The sequence below is a fragment of the Lingula anatina genome, chromosome 2 (genome assembly GCF_051362555.1).
Source record: "Lingula anatina isolate TDL-2025a chromosome 2, LinAna3.0, whole genome shotgun sequence".
Taxonomy (NCBI): domain Eukaryota; kingdom Metazoa; phylum Brachiopoda; class Lingulata; order Lingulida; family Lingulidae; genus Lingula; species Lingula anatina.
This window is the reverse complement of record NC_141768.1, coordinates 26,734,020-26,749,059: the sequence shown is the minus strand read 5'-3', so window position 1 is coordinate 26,749,059 and position 15,040 is coordinate 26,734,020. Positions and strand designations below refer to the sequence as shown.

The window sequence follows — 15,040 nt, the reverse complement described above, 5'->3', positions numbered from 1 at the left end:
TCATTTAAAGTCGGGTATCCAGTCTTCCGATCGAACGTTCCCACATATCAACAACAGCATAAACGACAGTGATAAATATTTTCTACAGGATCGTTTATACCAGCAGTCACTTATCGTTTCCAGCATCACTAGAAATCTCTCTGGAAACAGCAGAGGCATACCTGTGCAGTGGCGGATTTGAGGGGGGAGGGGTCAGAGGAGTTCTGACCCCCCCCCCCCTTTACGATTTCTGAAAGAAATCACACCAAAGGTCTGCTCTTGAAATTAGAATTTTGACTAGCCGAAACAAAGTTCTAAACCGTACCAAATGGAAACGTTCCCCAATACCAAAAATTTTCGGGGCCTTTTAGCGGGCCCCGAAGATCGGCTTTGCATCTACGGCCTGTCATTCCTACAAACTGGACCCCCCTTCAAATAATTCTGGATCCGCCCCTGCCCATGGTACAGGTACAGAGGCGAGTTTCCATTGTTCTGTGTGACGGGCAAAACTTGAAGTCGAGGCTTCTGTGCGGAGAAGGGCGTACTGTATATTATTATTATGTAAATTACCTGAGCATTTCCTTGAGATGTATTCAGGTAGGGTCAAGGAGGTGGTCAGTAGAAGATGGAGAAGAAAGAACACACACCTCATTGCTACTCTTTCCATATGCAGACCAAAATTTTGGCAGTAAATTCGGCAACAACCTGATGTAAGTAAAAGACAGTATAACGCTATTAATTTTGCGTTGATGATATTTGCCCATTGCAATATATAATGACAACGGGGACATTTCTGATGTGCACGTTACTTTCCCTTCCAAAGTCCAAAATCAGCTCCACATATAAATAGTTTATTTTCGATTGTTTTTGCAGAAGGAACGCATTTACCAATAAAGAAGTAGAGGGCTTACTCTAGCTGACTGGACGTGTTATCCGACTTAAGACCTCTGGGCAGGTAGCTACATCAGCAGTTGTTAGGGGTATTTTTATTGCTTACAAGATCTATTTGTTTTTCAAATTATGAATATACCCTGGTTTTAAGGACTGACAACAAATAAATATTTCTCTACAAACGTCTCCATGAGGTAAGATAATGCATATACTGTGGTATTTAATGGCAGGGCCTACTGCATATCACGAATATTTGATGCTCATACTTTCATTCACATTCCGTCCTTTGATATATTGTGATCAGGAATAACTTAAAGAATATCTTTTTGTTTAATATAATTCAGTGTACCAGTAAAAAAATAAATAAATAGAAACAAGGTTGCTGAAATGATTATATACTGTTTTATCAGACCCTTAGACATCGTTTCGTGAACATAAATTTCTTCGTTTAATATCAGTGACTCTTAACTACCGTCTACAAGGATATTACATCCTAAATCTTATTTGTTTTGTTTGGCATCTTTTGTCCATTAAAATGTCTGTGTAGGATTAGTTTTTATCATCAAATCAAAATAACTTCTTTAGCTGTCGCAAAGCTTACTTTATTTGGATAATAAGTATTCCTAAATAGTTCAGTAAATTCGAGTTTTTAAGGCCGAAAATTAGTTTTTATGGCCGTCAATTTTTGCCGACTTTGTTCAAATAAGATATTAATCGATTTTCTATGGCATTTAAGAAAAAGTTCATAAAAATTCTAGTATATTTAATACATTATCGATTGGCAATTTTTATATTTTGACAGTTTGTTCAGTGATTGACAGATTACTATAGTACCGCTATTTCGCCAGTACTATAAATGAAGAACATACATCTTTTGGGAGCCTAAAAGATTTATTCGTATATTCTTATTTTCCAGTTACAATGTATTCTCTTTTATCCTATAGATCAACATTCCAATGTCATGATGTATCACAAAGTCTTTCTCCTACATTACCTTATTTGGTAATGTAATAATTCCTCAGCTCTTACACAATGTCTATGATTATCCCTTTTTCCATAACTTTCCATCATTACATCATTACCAAACTATAATCATTCTCTTATTAGGCAATGGTATGTTACTTGACCTTAGGTCGCAATTTCTATTAATACAGATTTTTCATTGTATCATCCTGAAGGAATGATAACTATACTCCCTTATTCTTATTTTATTATTGAACAACACATGCACTCTTTAACTCTCTTACTTACACTGTTTAACCTCTTAACAAATGTATATTGTATCAGTTATGAAAGGTAATGTATTCATTACGATCACAACTTTGTATCTGTACTTTTAATCATTTTTATTACGATATTACTATTTTACATAGAAACTGTGTTCCATCTATAGTGTGCTGTAAGTTGTTCATACACTTAAGGCATATATAATGACCACCGGGACATTTTACTGATGTGCACGTTACTTTCCCTTCCAAAGTCCAAAATCAGCTCCACATATATAGATAGTTTATTTTCGATTGTTTTTGCAGAGGGAACGCATTTACCAATAAAGAAGGCCTTACTCTAGCTGTCTGGACACGTTATCCGATTTAAGACCTCTGGGCAGGTAACTACATCAGCAGTTGTAACGGGTATTTTTATTGCTTACAAGATCTATTTGTTTTTCAATTTATGAATATACCCTGTTTTTAAGGGCTGACAACAAATGAATATTTCTCTACAAAAGTCTCCATGAGGTAAGATAATGCATATACCGTGGCATTTAATGGCAGGGCCTACTGCATATCACGAATATTTGATGTTCATACTTTCATTCACATTCCGTCCTTTAATATATTGTGATCAGGAATAACATGCTAACTTAATGAATATATTTTTGTTTAATATAACTCAGTGTACCAGCAAATAGAAACAGGTTGCTGAAATGATTATATACTGTTCTATCAGACCCTTAGACATCGTTTCGTGATTATAAATTTCTTCGTTTAATATCAGTGACTCTTAACTACCGTCTACAAGGATATTACATCCTTAACCTTATTTGTTTTGTTTGCCATATTTTGTCCATTAAAATGTCTGTGTAGGATTAGGTTTTATCATTAAATTCAAAATAATTTCTCCAACTGTTGCAAAGCTTATTATTTTTGGATGATAAGTATTCCCAAATAATTCAGTAAATTAAATTTTTTAAGGCCTTCAATTTTTGGCGACAGTCCAAATAAAATATGTACCGATTTGCTATGGCATTTAAGGAAAAGTTAAATCATAACATTTTTTGTATATTTAATACATTATATCTTATAGTCCTGACAGTTTATTCAGTGTTTAACAGATAATTGTTTTACATAGAAACTGTGTTCCATCTCCAGTGTGCTGTAAGTTGTTCATACACTAAACTACCTACTATATTATGATCGCCATTTGCATTTTATGTGTAAAAACATAATGATAAAAGTAACAGCAAATTGGTCGTACTTTTTTCCAAACTGTGATCAATTTTAAACTGTCTTCAAAGGAGAGTTGTAAATGAGATCTTTGTCAGTCATTTAAATTGAACTGTCCAGTTTTTCTCTTAAACATGTCAAAATGTTTTGTGATAAAGCGTCGTCTTCAGGGCAGCATCTACCAAATAGACGGGGTCCGCCATATAGATAAACGTCCCAATAAAATATTCGTTCCGATAGATACGTCTCTACATGTATACATACACGTCTCAATAGATTTACGTCTCGTTAAATTTACGTTCCGATAGATCCACCAACAGTTTCCTATAAACCCACGTATCTTTAGATCCAGGTACCGCTAGATCCATCTATCTGACATCGTAATTAATCGGCTAAAATGCCGATATAAACTTAAGATACAGGTATGAGGTTTTCGAGAGTCTGGATGCGAGTACTGACCCACTCAGTGAGATGACTTAATTACAACCTGATATTTATTTATTTATATATTTATTAGGTGTTCAAACAAGACATAGGCCTACATGTACGTTCGCGTCTACACGTCTTTACTATCGTTTACTATCATTTACTCCATTCCGCAATGTACGCACGTAACTTCATCAATGTAAACTACTTGGACATAAAAACGACACAAATTCGTTATTACATGTATGTCCAAGATGTAAGTAACTTCTATATATATACAGCCGATTTTTGCCTGCAAACTTTGGGTATGTTTGTCAACCATACAGTAGGCCTATGGTTTCTATCAAGTATACAAGACAGTTATCAGGCAGAATCATTCATGAAATGCCCAAATAAATCATACACAGTATAAAATAAGAAGGGTTTACTTGTAAAACTCTTAACATTATTTCATCTACTTTTGCCGAGTTCTTAATTGACGGGGGTGGTGTGTGTCGTAATCAAAACTAAATGAATGTAACATGAAAATAACAAAACATCTAGTGAAATCATAAATTTCTGTCAGATAATGCATTAGTAGGCCTAATGTAAATTACCCGAGTATTGCGTAAAAACGATCTATAGTAGAATAATAAATTGCTGAAAGGATTAATATGTGTACTCTCGTTTTAAACAGTGCATTTTATGTACTGAGTAGTATACCCACCATTTTGAGCAATAGTGTACCTGTAATGGAACTATCGGTATTTGGATCTAAAAATGCGTGGATCTATAGGTATGCGGATTTAAAGGACGTGGGTTTATGAGGACGTCGTATCTATAGGAACGCAAATTTATAGGACGGTGGTAAAAAATCGGATCTATCGGTATTTAAATCTAAAAAGACGTTTTTTCAGTTTTCCCTTTATGTATCTATCGGGAACGGGAGTATAGGGACGTGTAATATTTTGGGACTAAATTTTATCCGTACGTACCCAAATAGACAAATGTAGTGCTGCGAGAAAAAATTAGTGATTTTTTTCCTGGCATTTCTGGTGTGTTTTGCTAGGATTAAATTTGGTGTCAACTAGCAGGCCAGGGTGTAAACTACTGCTTATTTTGTTTCAGGACCCGGCACAGGTGTCATGTAGTGCCTCTGGCGGAGGGAGCAACGGAGGGAGCGTTGCAGTGGTTTGTTTACAAACAAGAGGGGTGGTGTTTAAGTACAGCCGGTAAGAAAAGAAGCGTCCAACAGTTAATTTTTTTATGTACAGACACAGATGTGTCTGTACATATAGCCGTCAACTGCGTCTGTCGTCGCCGTCGCCGTGCACTTTTACCGTTTTTTCTTTTGACTTGAAATTTATAGTACTGATGAATATTCATAATACGCAGGTCAAGTTCTAAAATCAGCATGATCGGGTCATTTTTATGGAAGTTATGCTGTTTTTTTTTTCACTTTTTTCAGCATATATGCAACATCTATAACACGATAAGTGGAAAACCGTTTTTCCTTTTGGATTGAAACTTACAGAACTGATTAATATTCAGAATATGCAGGTCAAGTTCGAAAATCAGCTTGATTGGACTATTTTTACAAAAGTTATGCTGTTTTTTTCTTTATTCAGCATACATGCAACACTGATAATGCATTTTAAGGAAAACCAATCAGCCTTTTGTCTTGCAACTCATCAGTCTGACTAGTATGCAGATCAAATTTGAAAATAAGCTTGATCAGTTAAGTTTTGATGAAGTTATTAGCCTTTTTTGTATATAAATGGTTTTTCTTCATATTTAATTCTTAGGCATATTGACAGTCTCATTATTGAACTAATTAGATACCTAATAGTATTCTTTTGACATTTTCTGCATCTTATTTATATATCATTAGTTGATTATTTAAAAATGATGGTAAACCTGTTATTGTGTATTGTGTAATAAAGTGTCAAAAATGGAAATAAGCTTATATCACTGAAGTTTGTCAGATTCAATCATTTACTTTACATGTTCAGAATGTCAGAATGGAGCAAGTTGGACATTTAAAATTGTTCTATTGATATTTTTCCTATGTCATTCATTTTCCTAGTTGATCATTTAAAAATGACAGTAAATTGATTATTTTGTTTGGTGTAAAAAAGGTGTTGAAAATAGAAAGAAAATCATTTCAGAACAGTTATCTCTTGTTTACATTTTGGCATTTTGAAGGTGTGACTCTGAACTTCCATGGCCTTGAAGACCTTTCCATGTCACATTTTCTGAATATCCATGATACTTTTATTTTATTATCAAAAAATTGATGGCCATTATGTTGTTAAGCATTATGTAATATTGTATCAAAATTGAAGACAACCCTATTTTGGGCACTACCTCCATAGTGACCATTTAAGGAAAACCATGTCACTTACTCTTCTCAAACTTACAGAAAAGTAGCAGAGGACTAAAATGTAGCTTCAGTTGGAAAACCTGTTTTATCAATTAACGTTTCAGGAAATTATATAGTTTTTTTTTTTTTTTGTGAGAATGAAAATTTTCACATATCTACATTTTCAAGGTGAACTTCTATTGGCTTGAAGACCTTTGTTAGTCACATTTTCTGAATATCCATGATGCTTTTACTTTATTATTAAAAACTGATGGTCATTATGCTGTTAAGCATTATTTTATATTGCATGAAAGTTGAAGAAAACCCTATTTTGGACACTGGTTCCAGGATGAGGATTAAGGGAAAACCATGTTACTTATGATATTCAAACTTACTGAAAAGCTTCATAGGACTGAAGTGCAGCTGGTGTTGGAAAATCAGTGTGATTGTTTTCTGTTTTGGAAGCAATGCAGTTCTTCAGAGTGCTATATGGTGCCACAGTATATGGATGGCAGTCAGTACTTTATTGCTCCTTGGGTAATCACTAGCTAAATTCAGGGCTATTTAGTCTAATTAAATCATTTGCCTAATTAATTTTCAAGTGGCCATTATATGAGATTACATAAAACACATGTTGAGATTTCATTGAAAAGTCCCATAGGTTTAGCTCTCTTAACTGTGTCACTTAAATAGGAATCCGTGATAATTATGCAGGTAAATGTTGTTTAATATTGCAAATAAGTTTACAAAAGAAAAATTTTGTGTAATGCTAACATTAATGCTAAAGATGAATAACAGTGTCTTATTATTTTCAATTTCAATAGGGTTATTCATATCATGTAAATAGTTATACAGCTAGATTAAAAGTTTGAATAGAAGCTTTATTGGAAAATTTTGTTTTATTTTAAATTTTTTAAAATTATTTTTCACACACTAGCATATTCAAGATGCCACTTTTAACCCCCATCCACCAGAAGCTCTGTGCATTTTCTGTATTTTTTCAGCATATGTGCAACACCAATAACACATTTCAAGGAAAATCGATTGGCCAATTGTCTTAAAAATTCACAGGGGTGATCAGTCTTACTAAAATACAGGTTAAGCTTGAAAATAAGCTTGATTGGTTAAGTTTTGGTGAAGTTATGTCTTTTTTGTAAATAAGAGTTTTTCCTCAGATTTAATTCTTAGACACGTTAACAGTCTCATTTTTTTTAACTAATTAGATATGTAAAAGGGTTCTTTTGACATTTTCTGCATCTTAACAATATTGTTAGTTGATTATATAAAAATGATGGTAAACCTGTTGTTGTGTATTGTGAAATAAAGTGTCAAAAATGGAAATAAACTCATATCTTTATTTTTTTTTTCAGATTCAATCATTCACTATGTTCAGAATCTCAGAATGGAACAAATTGGACTTTAAACATTGTTATATTATTTTATGCACTGTCATCATTTTTCAAATACTGGGATTTTCATTATGTTAATTTGAACTCTCATGGTCCTGAAACTGTAATCTTATTGCAGGGGCGGATTGAGACTATCTTCTGGGTCTTCCAGATGATGGTCAGATTTTAAAGTTTACATTGACGGGTATCTATTTTTTTCTGTTGGAAGACCATCAAAAATGGAGGATGGATCAACAAAGATAATTTGGCATACTGTCAGAAAATATCTCTGGATCTGCTCCTGTTATTGACCATGTTACCTGTTGTGCATGATTAAAATTCAGTGTTGATTGACTGTGCTATTATAAGCATTATTTATTATTGCATCAAAAATGACAAAATGACCTATTTTCTGCATTTTTTTCTGTTTTTGTCTGTACATTTGACAGCTTTGCTGCCTTGTTTTGTCATGGGGAGTTATGTCAGTGTGTCAGCTGTCCACGGGAATACGAAATGTTTTACCAAATTATTTTGTTTATGCACTTTTGCAGGCATGTCTTAGTATTGCCGTCAATGGAAAATTATTTGGTGGTTTCTGTTCAGGGCTCCGTATCTCGAAAGCATCGCGAATTGCGACCGAGCGCAAGCGTCTCGATTTCATAACTCGGGATTTACTCGCCCCATATAAGCCCTAATAGCATCGAAATGAAAGGTGATTCGCAATTCTCGATGCTTTCGAGTGACGGAGCTCTGAATTCCTAGGGCGCGATGCATAGCATATGCATAGCATAACATTCAATAGTATGCGTTATTACGACCAGCAAATGAAATGGGTTGTCTTTTCATGTTTTTAAGCAAGATATTTCGGAATGTCTTCTGCATATTTTGATGAAATTTTCAAGATGGACAGATATTCAGATGGGAAAGAAACAATATCGACTAAATCTGGATTTCCTCTTAATTTTTTAATACTATTTTATTATTTTTTACGGAATATTCTCTAAGAATATTATTCATTCATTTTGGATCATGTTTGATATAAAACGGCCTCAATTTATTTCGTGCTTGCCTATATTTTGAAAAAGCCAATTAATGCTCATGTCACTCTATCCTCTGCAATCATTCATTAGTAAAAATTTAAGAGCCTATCAGTTTAATTCAAAAATTGCTAGTAAATCATTTTCTTATTTCAGGAACCTACCGAGGTACAGCTCAACACGCGCCTGCTAGCGACCTTACCTTTGGTTCACATTCAAGAACTCTACGCCTATCCAGGCATTTATTTTATGTGAATTGAATAAATATATTTGTCTGTGTGTTTTCATTATCATATGAAAAAAATGATAATAGTAATAAATGGAAAATGATGAAGATGATGTGGATATAATTGTTTCAGCAGTTTCAAATTCAATCTACCTGATATAATCTGTAAATATTGCCCTTGGTATTGCTTTGACGATTTTCTTTGGTACCTGAAAACATTTAGAAGTGAATTGGTTTAAAAGCTTTGCAAACGTACCTAGTATTAACAAAACGATGGTATTTGAGTACTTTAAAGTCTAAAATCTTTAAAATATTTAGAATATTTCTATAAACGCACATTTATAAAGTGTAACCGAAAAACCAGCTTTTTAAATTTTGTTGCTAAATTTTGTTCTATGTCACGATAATTTCTTTTTACTTTACAACAAATTTGTTCATCCTCCGGAATATCATTTCCTCACTTATCATAACGTAATTCAAACCTTTTTGGACGGTTTTTTGGTTTTTCGCAACCGCTAATTTGACTAACTAAATACTTGTATATATATATATATAATTCAATTACAAATCTGAATAAAATGATAAAGTGAAAATATTCTGCTACTTATTAGTAAATGAAAATGCCTGGTCCAGGAATTGGGCCGTTTTATTTTGATGATATAAAACTGATCACATTCCTCCGAGTCCTATTTTAAAGTTTATTTATATATATTTGGCTTGGAGTAACTGAAATGATATTTAAAAAAAAATTCCAATTCCTTAATGTATTTGCAAACCAATTTTGAATTTTAAGTAGTCCTAAGTGTGCAGTTAATGCTCTAATAATCTTAAGTCATCTCACATATCACCCCTTAAAAGTAATGGACTCTCCCCACCTGTCACCCCTCAAAACGGAATGGACTCTCCCCACCTGTCACCCCTCAAAACGGAATGGACTTTCCCCACCTGTCACCCCTCAAAACGGAATGGACTCTCCCCACCTGTCACCCCTTAAAATGAATGGACTCGCCCCACCTGTCACCCCTCAAAACGGAATGGACTCTCCCCACCTGTCACCCCTCAAAACGGAATGGACTCGACCCACCTGTCACCCCTTAAAATGAATGGACTCGCCCCACCTGTCGCCCCTCAAAACAGAATGAACTCTCCCCACCTGTCGCCCCTCAAAACGTAATGAACTCGCCCCACCTGTCACCCCTCAAAACGTAATGAACTCGCCCCACCTGTCACCCCTCAAAACAATGGACTCGCCCCACCTGCCACCCCTCAAAACGTAATGGACTCGCCCCACCTGTCACCCCTTAAAATGAATGGACTTGGCCAACCTGTCACCCTTTAAAATTGAGTGGACTGAACCCATCTGCCTTCCCTCAAAAACAAATTGACTCCCCCAACTTGTGACTTAGAATGCGTTTAATATAGAGTACATTACGTTTGAAATCCAGAATATATTTATACTACTACTTTCACTTATGTATCTTTAAGATCAAACTGAAAACATCCCCAAAAAAGCGTATTTATTCAGAAAAAATTACTGCCGTTCACAAATGTCAGAGTAAAGTTGCAAATGATAACATAAAGTTTTCTTCTACAATGTTCATCATAACGAATAATACAGTCGTTAATTATAATAAACAATCGCACGCAAATCTCAATTTGCGATCTGGTGAAAATGCAATTTTACCTTTAAATTTGAAAGTTGTAATATGTAAGCACTTTGAGATTATATTATGGCTTTATATATTATATTATAGCTTTAAATTATTAAACTATTGCATAACATAAGAAAATTGAAGAGAAACTTTTATTATTTTTATCGATCAATTCTTATGGCATCATTTATTTCAAATAATTGATGTCTGATTTTAAGGAAAATGAAACATGGTCGATCTTAGTGCGCCATTTCAGTATGTAGAAAATTAAGAATAAGCTATTATTTTTAAAATCATGAACGATTGTCAACATATAAATTTTTAATGTCCATGTCCGTGTCATTTTCAAAAATATGGAAGACTAGGGCAGCTTCTTATCAGTCGTATGTGCATTTTGCAGTATCTTGGCAAAGGAAATGGCAGTGTTCTGAAACATGAAAATAACATACATTAAAGACATTGATAAATATCCCCGTGCCATTTCAACTTAACTTAATAATTGATAATGGAAAAGAGGCATGCAGTTCGAGATCCAAAATTCTCCGATATTTTACAATAAATTTCAATGGATGTTGTTAATCCAATTCTATTAAACTACGAGAATGACATAGGAAAACACGTCAAATCTACGGATACACAAAGTAGGTTTGTTGTAATAAAAGTGACTGAATCTGGACACCAAAAAGTGATATAAAATATGACAACTTTCTTCATAGTATTTATGCGTCTATCGACAGCGTTTTTTCCGAGGTTATTTACGGAAAACTTTTCCAAAATCCAGTGAACCACCCGGAATGTAATCTAGGTCGTGTGAAAATATAAGGATAATTTGAACTCGACGAAACACGGAAAATTTATAAGAAAGGTCTTTTGGTACAAAGAACATCTCATTATAAACGCCATTTTGAAGTGCCAATGAAATTCCGAACTAAAACACACTTCTGACAATCACTTACTAGTAGGCCTACAAACAAGTTGTATAAAGCTCACAAAACGGGAAAAGTGTTCGTATGCAAATGACAAAGGCGATAGCCATACACTGGTCTAAAACTATCGAGTTACGCAAAATAAACCTGACGTGTTTCCCTTCTTGCACGCCTTTGGTACTTGCTTACTGAAAAGATGCTACTCACAAGACAAATTTGTTCCAACGAATGAAGTATTCGGCCTTGCGACTTCACCACATCTGTCCTGCGTCCTTTCCTTACACGGCCCAGCTGTGAAGTGACTGATCTGGATGACAGCTCACACTGTGCTGAACGACTAATTATGCAAATTGCAACAGGTATGGCGAATTTTGATTGGCTGTTGCTGTTGATATCATTCTCACAAGAAAAGCGATACTATGCAATTTTTCAGACTGATTGCTTTTTAAAAATGTTTTGTGAGCTCTTGATTGATACTGATTATTTAATAAATCAATTCATAATTGTACAAAAATCGCTCATCGCAGAATGCACCTATCATATCACTGCCAATTCAATTCTGAGGGTTATTGCCTTACATGGATATAGTTCGCTCACCTTTCTATTTTCATGGTAATGCAATTGTTTTGGTTATTTTGAATGAACTGAAATGAAATAACTGTAACCGCTACCATGTTCGTAGTATATCTGTTGCTTCTGTAAGTTTTAAGTGAAAAGTCCAGCGCTTTTTTAGATAATAATTTATGGAATAACGCTTTCGGGATCCTGCCTAGGTATAATTCTGAACTATGTAAAACGTATATGACAATTTTAGAAGTAAATAATAATAAATTCAATAGATTATTACATAATTACATCGACAGAGAAAATTTAGGACGGGACTGGGGGTGTTCATAAGGTTGGGGAAAATATAACTATCTTTAGTTCCCCCTTTTTACAGAATATATACTAATGTGGCATACTGATATAATAACTTGCCATGGAGATTTGTGCCGCTTTCCACTTAGTTGACATTTATCTACATCAAATGTTATTTCCTTTTCGTCAATTGATTTTTAAAAACTTCACTTCAACTTAAAATATATAAAAATTTTATTAACAAATACAATCTTTTAAGCAGAAAAAGAAAGGGATGGGCAAATTCCCATGCTAAACTGCATCTATGCAGGTGACCATACAAATTGTGTCAGAGTACTACTGTACTATATCCCCCTATTTTTTTTAAAATAATTTTTCTTAGTTTTTTAAAATTTACTTATTTATCTATTTATATTTTTGTCATATAATTATTACATTTGACTCGGGTAGGGGCGGTGCCCATCAGTTCTTGAACCTTCAACAACACTCAGTAGGAATAACATCTTTACTTCCACAATTAAGGACTTATTGTACAGAAGCCCCACAATTACAGTTTCATTCGATTACCAAGCACACATAGTTCAATAGTTTTTAATGATGGTAAGATGGTAAAATAAGGGTACAAAGGTCCAAATAGTAGGCAGAAAGTCATAATTGTAGCTGTTTGAAGTACTGGTGGCAACTATTCCTATTGCAGTTTTGATCATATCAATCTTATAATTTAATTCACTGGAATTTAACTTGTACATCTGAATCATCCTCTTTGTGTCTGTTTGGCAGTGTCAGCAGTCTGAAATTCAGTCGACATATGTACAAATAACACTGCAGCTGCCACCCTCGCCTTCAATTCCAGCAAGTCTATATCGTGATGCCACTCTACAGAGCCCCACCTTTTGATCTGAAATTCTAGTTCTAGCCTCGACAGCTCCACTGCCTTCTCCACAGACAGATGCCTGTCCATAACACCTAAAGTTAGGATCAGAGATTTCAAGGCATCAGTGCAATACTCAAAACCAACCAAGGCCCATGGAGTGTAAGAATTCAGATGCCTTTGCAAAAGCGCTCTGGTCTCCTCGGGTATTCCTGGGGGAAGTAACCCATAGGTGGGCTCAACCGATATGTCATATCTATGCTGCAACCATTCTATCATTGGTTTCCATTCTGCATTCTGAAGGTCGGTGAGTTCTTCTGGCTCGTCTAACCAGTAGCATATTGTGTCAGTGTCCAAGAAATGAATGATACTGTCTACAGTCTGTTCTTTGTTTCTGTGAGTAGGATTGTCAATCGCTGTATTACATAACGATGTCAAGTGCATATCGTGCGACTTTATAACCTTTTCTTGCTCGTTCCATTCCGTCGCTACAGCCAAGGCTAAAGCTTCAGATGGGACTTGGAATACATTTCCAAACGGGGTTTTCAACTTCTTTTTGTCCAAAAGTACCTCCCACCCTTGCTTGCTGTGCTCGATGTGAGCGTTTTTGTAAAATCTGGTTCTGTCTTGTAAATATCTTCTCGCATTAACTACGGGCACAACCGCGGAGTCAGGGTGTGGTAGCCTCGTAGAAATCCCAAGAATCCGAACACTCACTCGACTCCACATGGTTGACTATAGTTTCCCAAATAAACAGTAGGGGGCACTTGTGACTAAGATAATACGTCTCTCGCGCAACAAACACAATGTAATGAGAAACAATTTGTGTAAAGTATATAATGATTATGAAAATATGATTTATTAATGGAAAGAACGGCATCATTTTTATTTTTGCGACAAAAGTGTGATGCAAATTATATGATATATCTATGCTGAATACTGTAAAACAATTTTCACTAAATGATTAAATGCATGCAAATTTTAATTTCATACAGATATAATTGAAAATACAAAAATATATAAATAAATAATAATAATAATAATAATATCATGGCATAATCATATTTAAAAGACACTTGATAAATGAATAGATAAATATAATGATATAAGAGACTAGAGACTTAAATGTCATAAGAGAAAAAATCTTGACAAATAATCTTTTTAATTTTTTTCAAGCAAAATTTGCACTTGGCTCTGTTGAGGCAATATTAGACATAATTTATCTGTAACGTAACGTTGTACATGTGCCTGTCTTTAGCACATGAAAAGGTCTACCAAAAGCAAACAGACTACGACACATTCATTTAAAAATGTATTAATTTTCACATTGTCTCCATTACTACTACAACAATGAGAAAATGCTAAGACCATTCCCACAGATATTTAGACCGATCTATCCCCCTGGGGAGTCTTACTAGTTTGCTGTTAGGTTAACCGGCTTAAATGTCTGTCCCGCCTACTAAAAGCTGTAAGGGGGTATTTACTTTAGTGCACGCTCGGCTACCGGAAGCTGACAGCAATTTAGCGTGAACCCCCAGGGAGTTAGGTCGATCCAAATGGATCGACCTAGATCTGTGGGAACCCAGTCTAAAAGTAATGGCAGTGCTTGAAAGTTTATTCAGAGTGCATATTAACCATTTGCTTTAAAACTAAGAAACAGACAATAATAACTTCTGTAAGATTGTAGTTAGCAGTGATTATTTATGATTTTTATTGAACTTCAAAATTTAATTTCAGCATGACATAAGCTTTTTATTTAATTTTCCAATAAATACTTTTGGACAGGGAACCAGGAAGCAAAAAAGCTTACACACTTAAATTATAATTTAATGATAATAATTCCAAGACAAGCACATAATGCACATAATGCTGTGGCGAGCACATAATGCTGTGGCGATGTGCCGCCTGCTCTGAATGTATTTTTTATGTATATCTTGATTGTAGAAATAAATCTGTTAAAAAAAAAAAAAAATTCCAAGACAAAAACACCAAAACAAA

The 15,040-nt window shown here is 34.5% G+C and overlaps 1 protein-coding gene and 1 long non-coding RNA gene across 2 annotated transcripts; one reads left to right on the top strand and one right to left on the bottom strand.

Moving 5' to 3' along the window:
- Positions 1 to 442: 442 nt before the first annotated feature.
- LOC106152182 (uncharacterized) lies at positions 443 to 8,859 on the top strand. The gene is made up of 4 exons (XR_015332776.1): positions 443 to 689; positions 2,403 to 2,479; positions 4,851 to 4,954; positions 8,666 to 8,859. It is a non-coding gene; the product is annotated as an uncharacterized LOC106152182 (long non-coding RNA).
- A 3,799-nt stretch (positions 8,860 to 12,658) lies between these two features.
- Positions 12,659 to 13,806, bottom strand: LOC106152001 (ATP synthase mitochondrial F1 complex assembly factor 2). The gene has a single exon (XM_013525492.2). It carries the CDS (start codon positions 13,769 to 13,771, stop codon positions 12,926 to 12,928), a length of 846 nt encoding a protein of 281 aa, XP_013380946.2. The 5' UTR covers positions 13,772 to 13,806; the 3' UTR covers positions 12,659 to 12,925.
- Between the last annotated feature and the right edge of the window lie 1,234 nt (positions 13,807 to 15,040).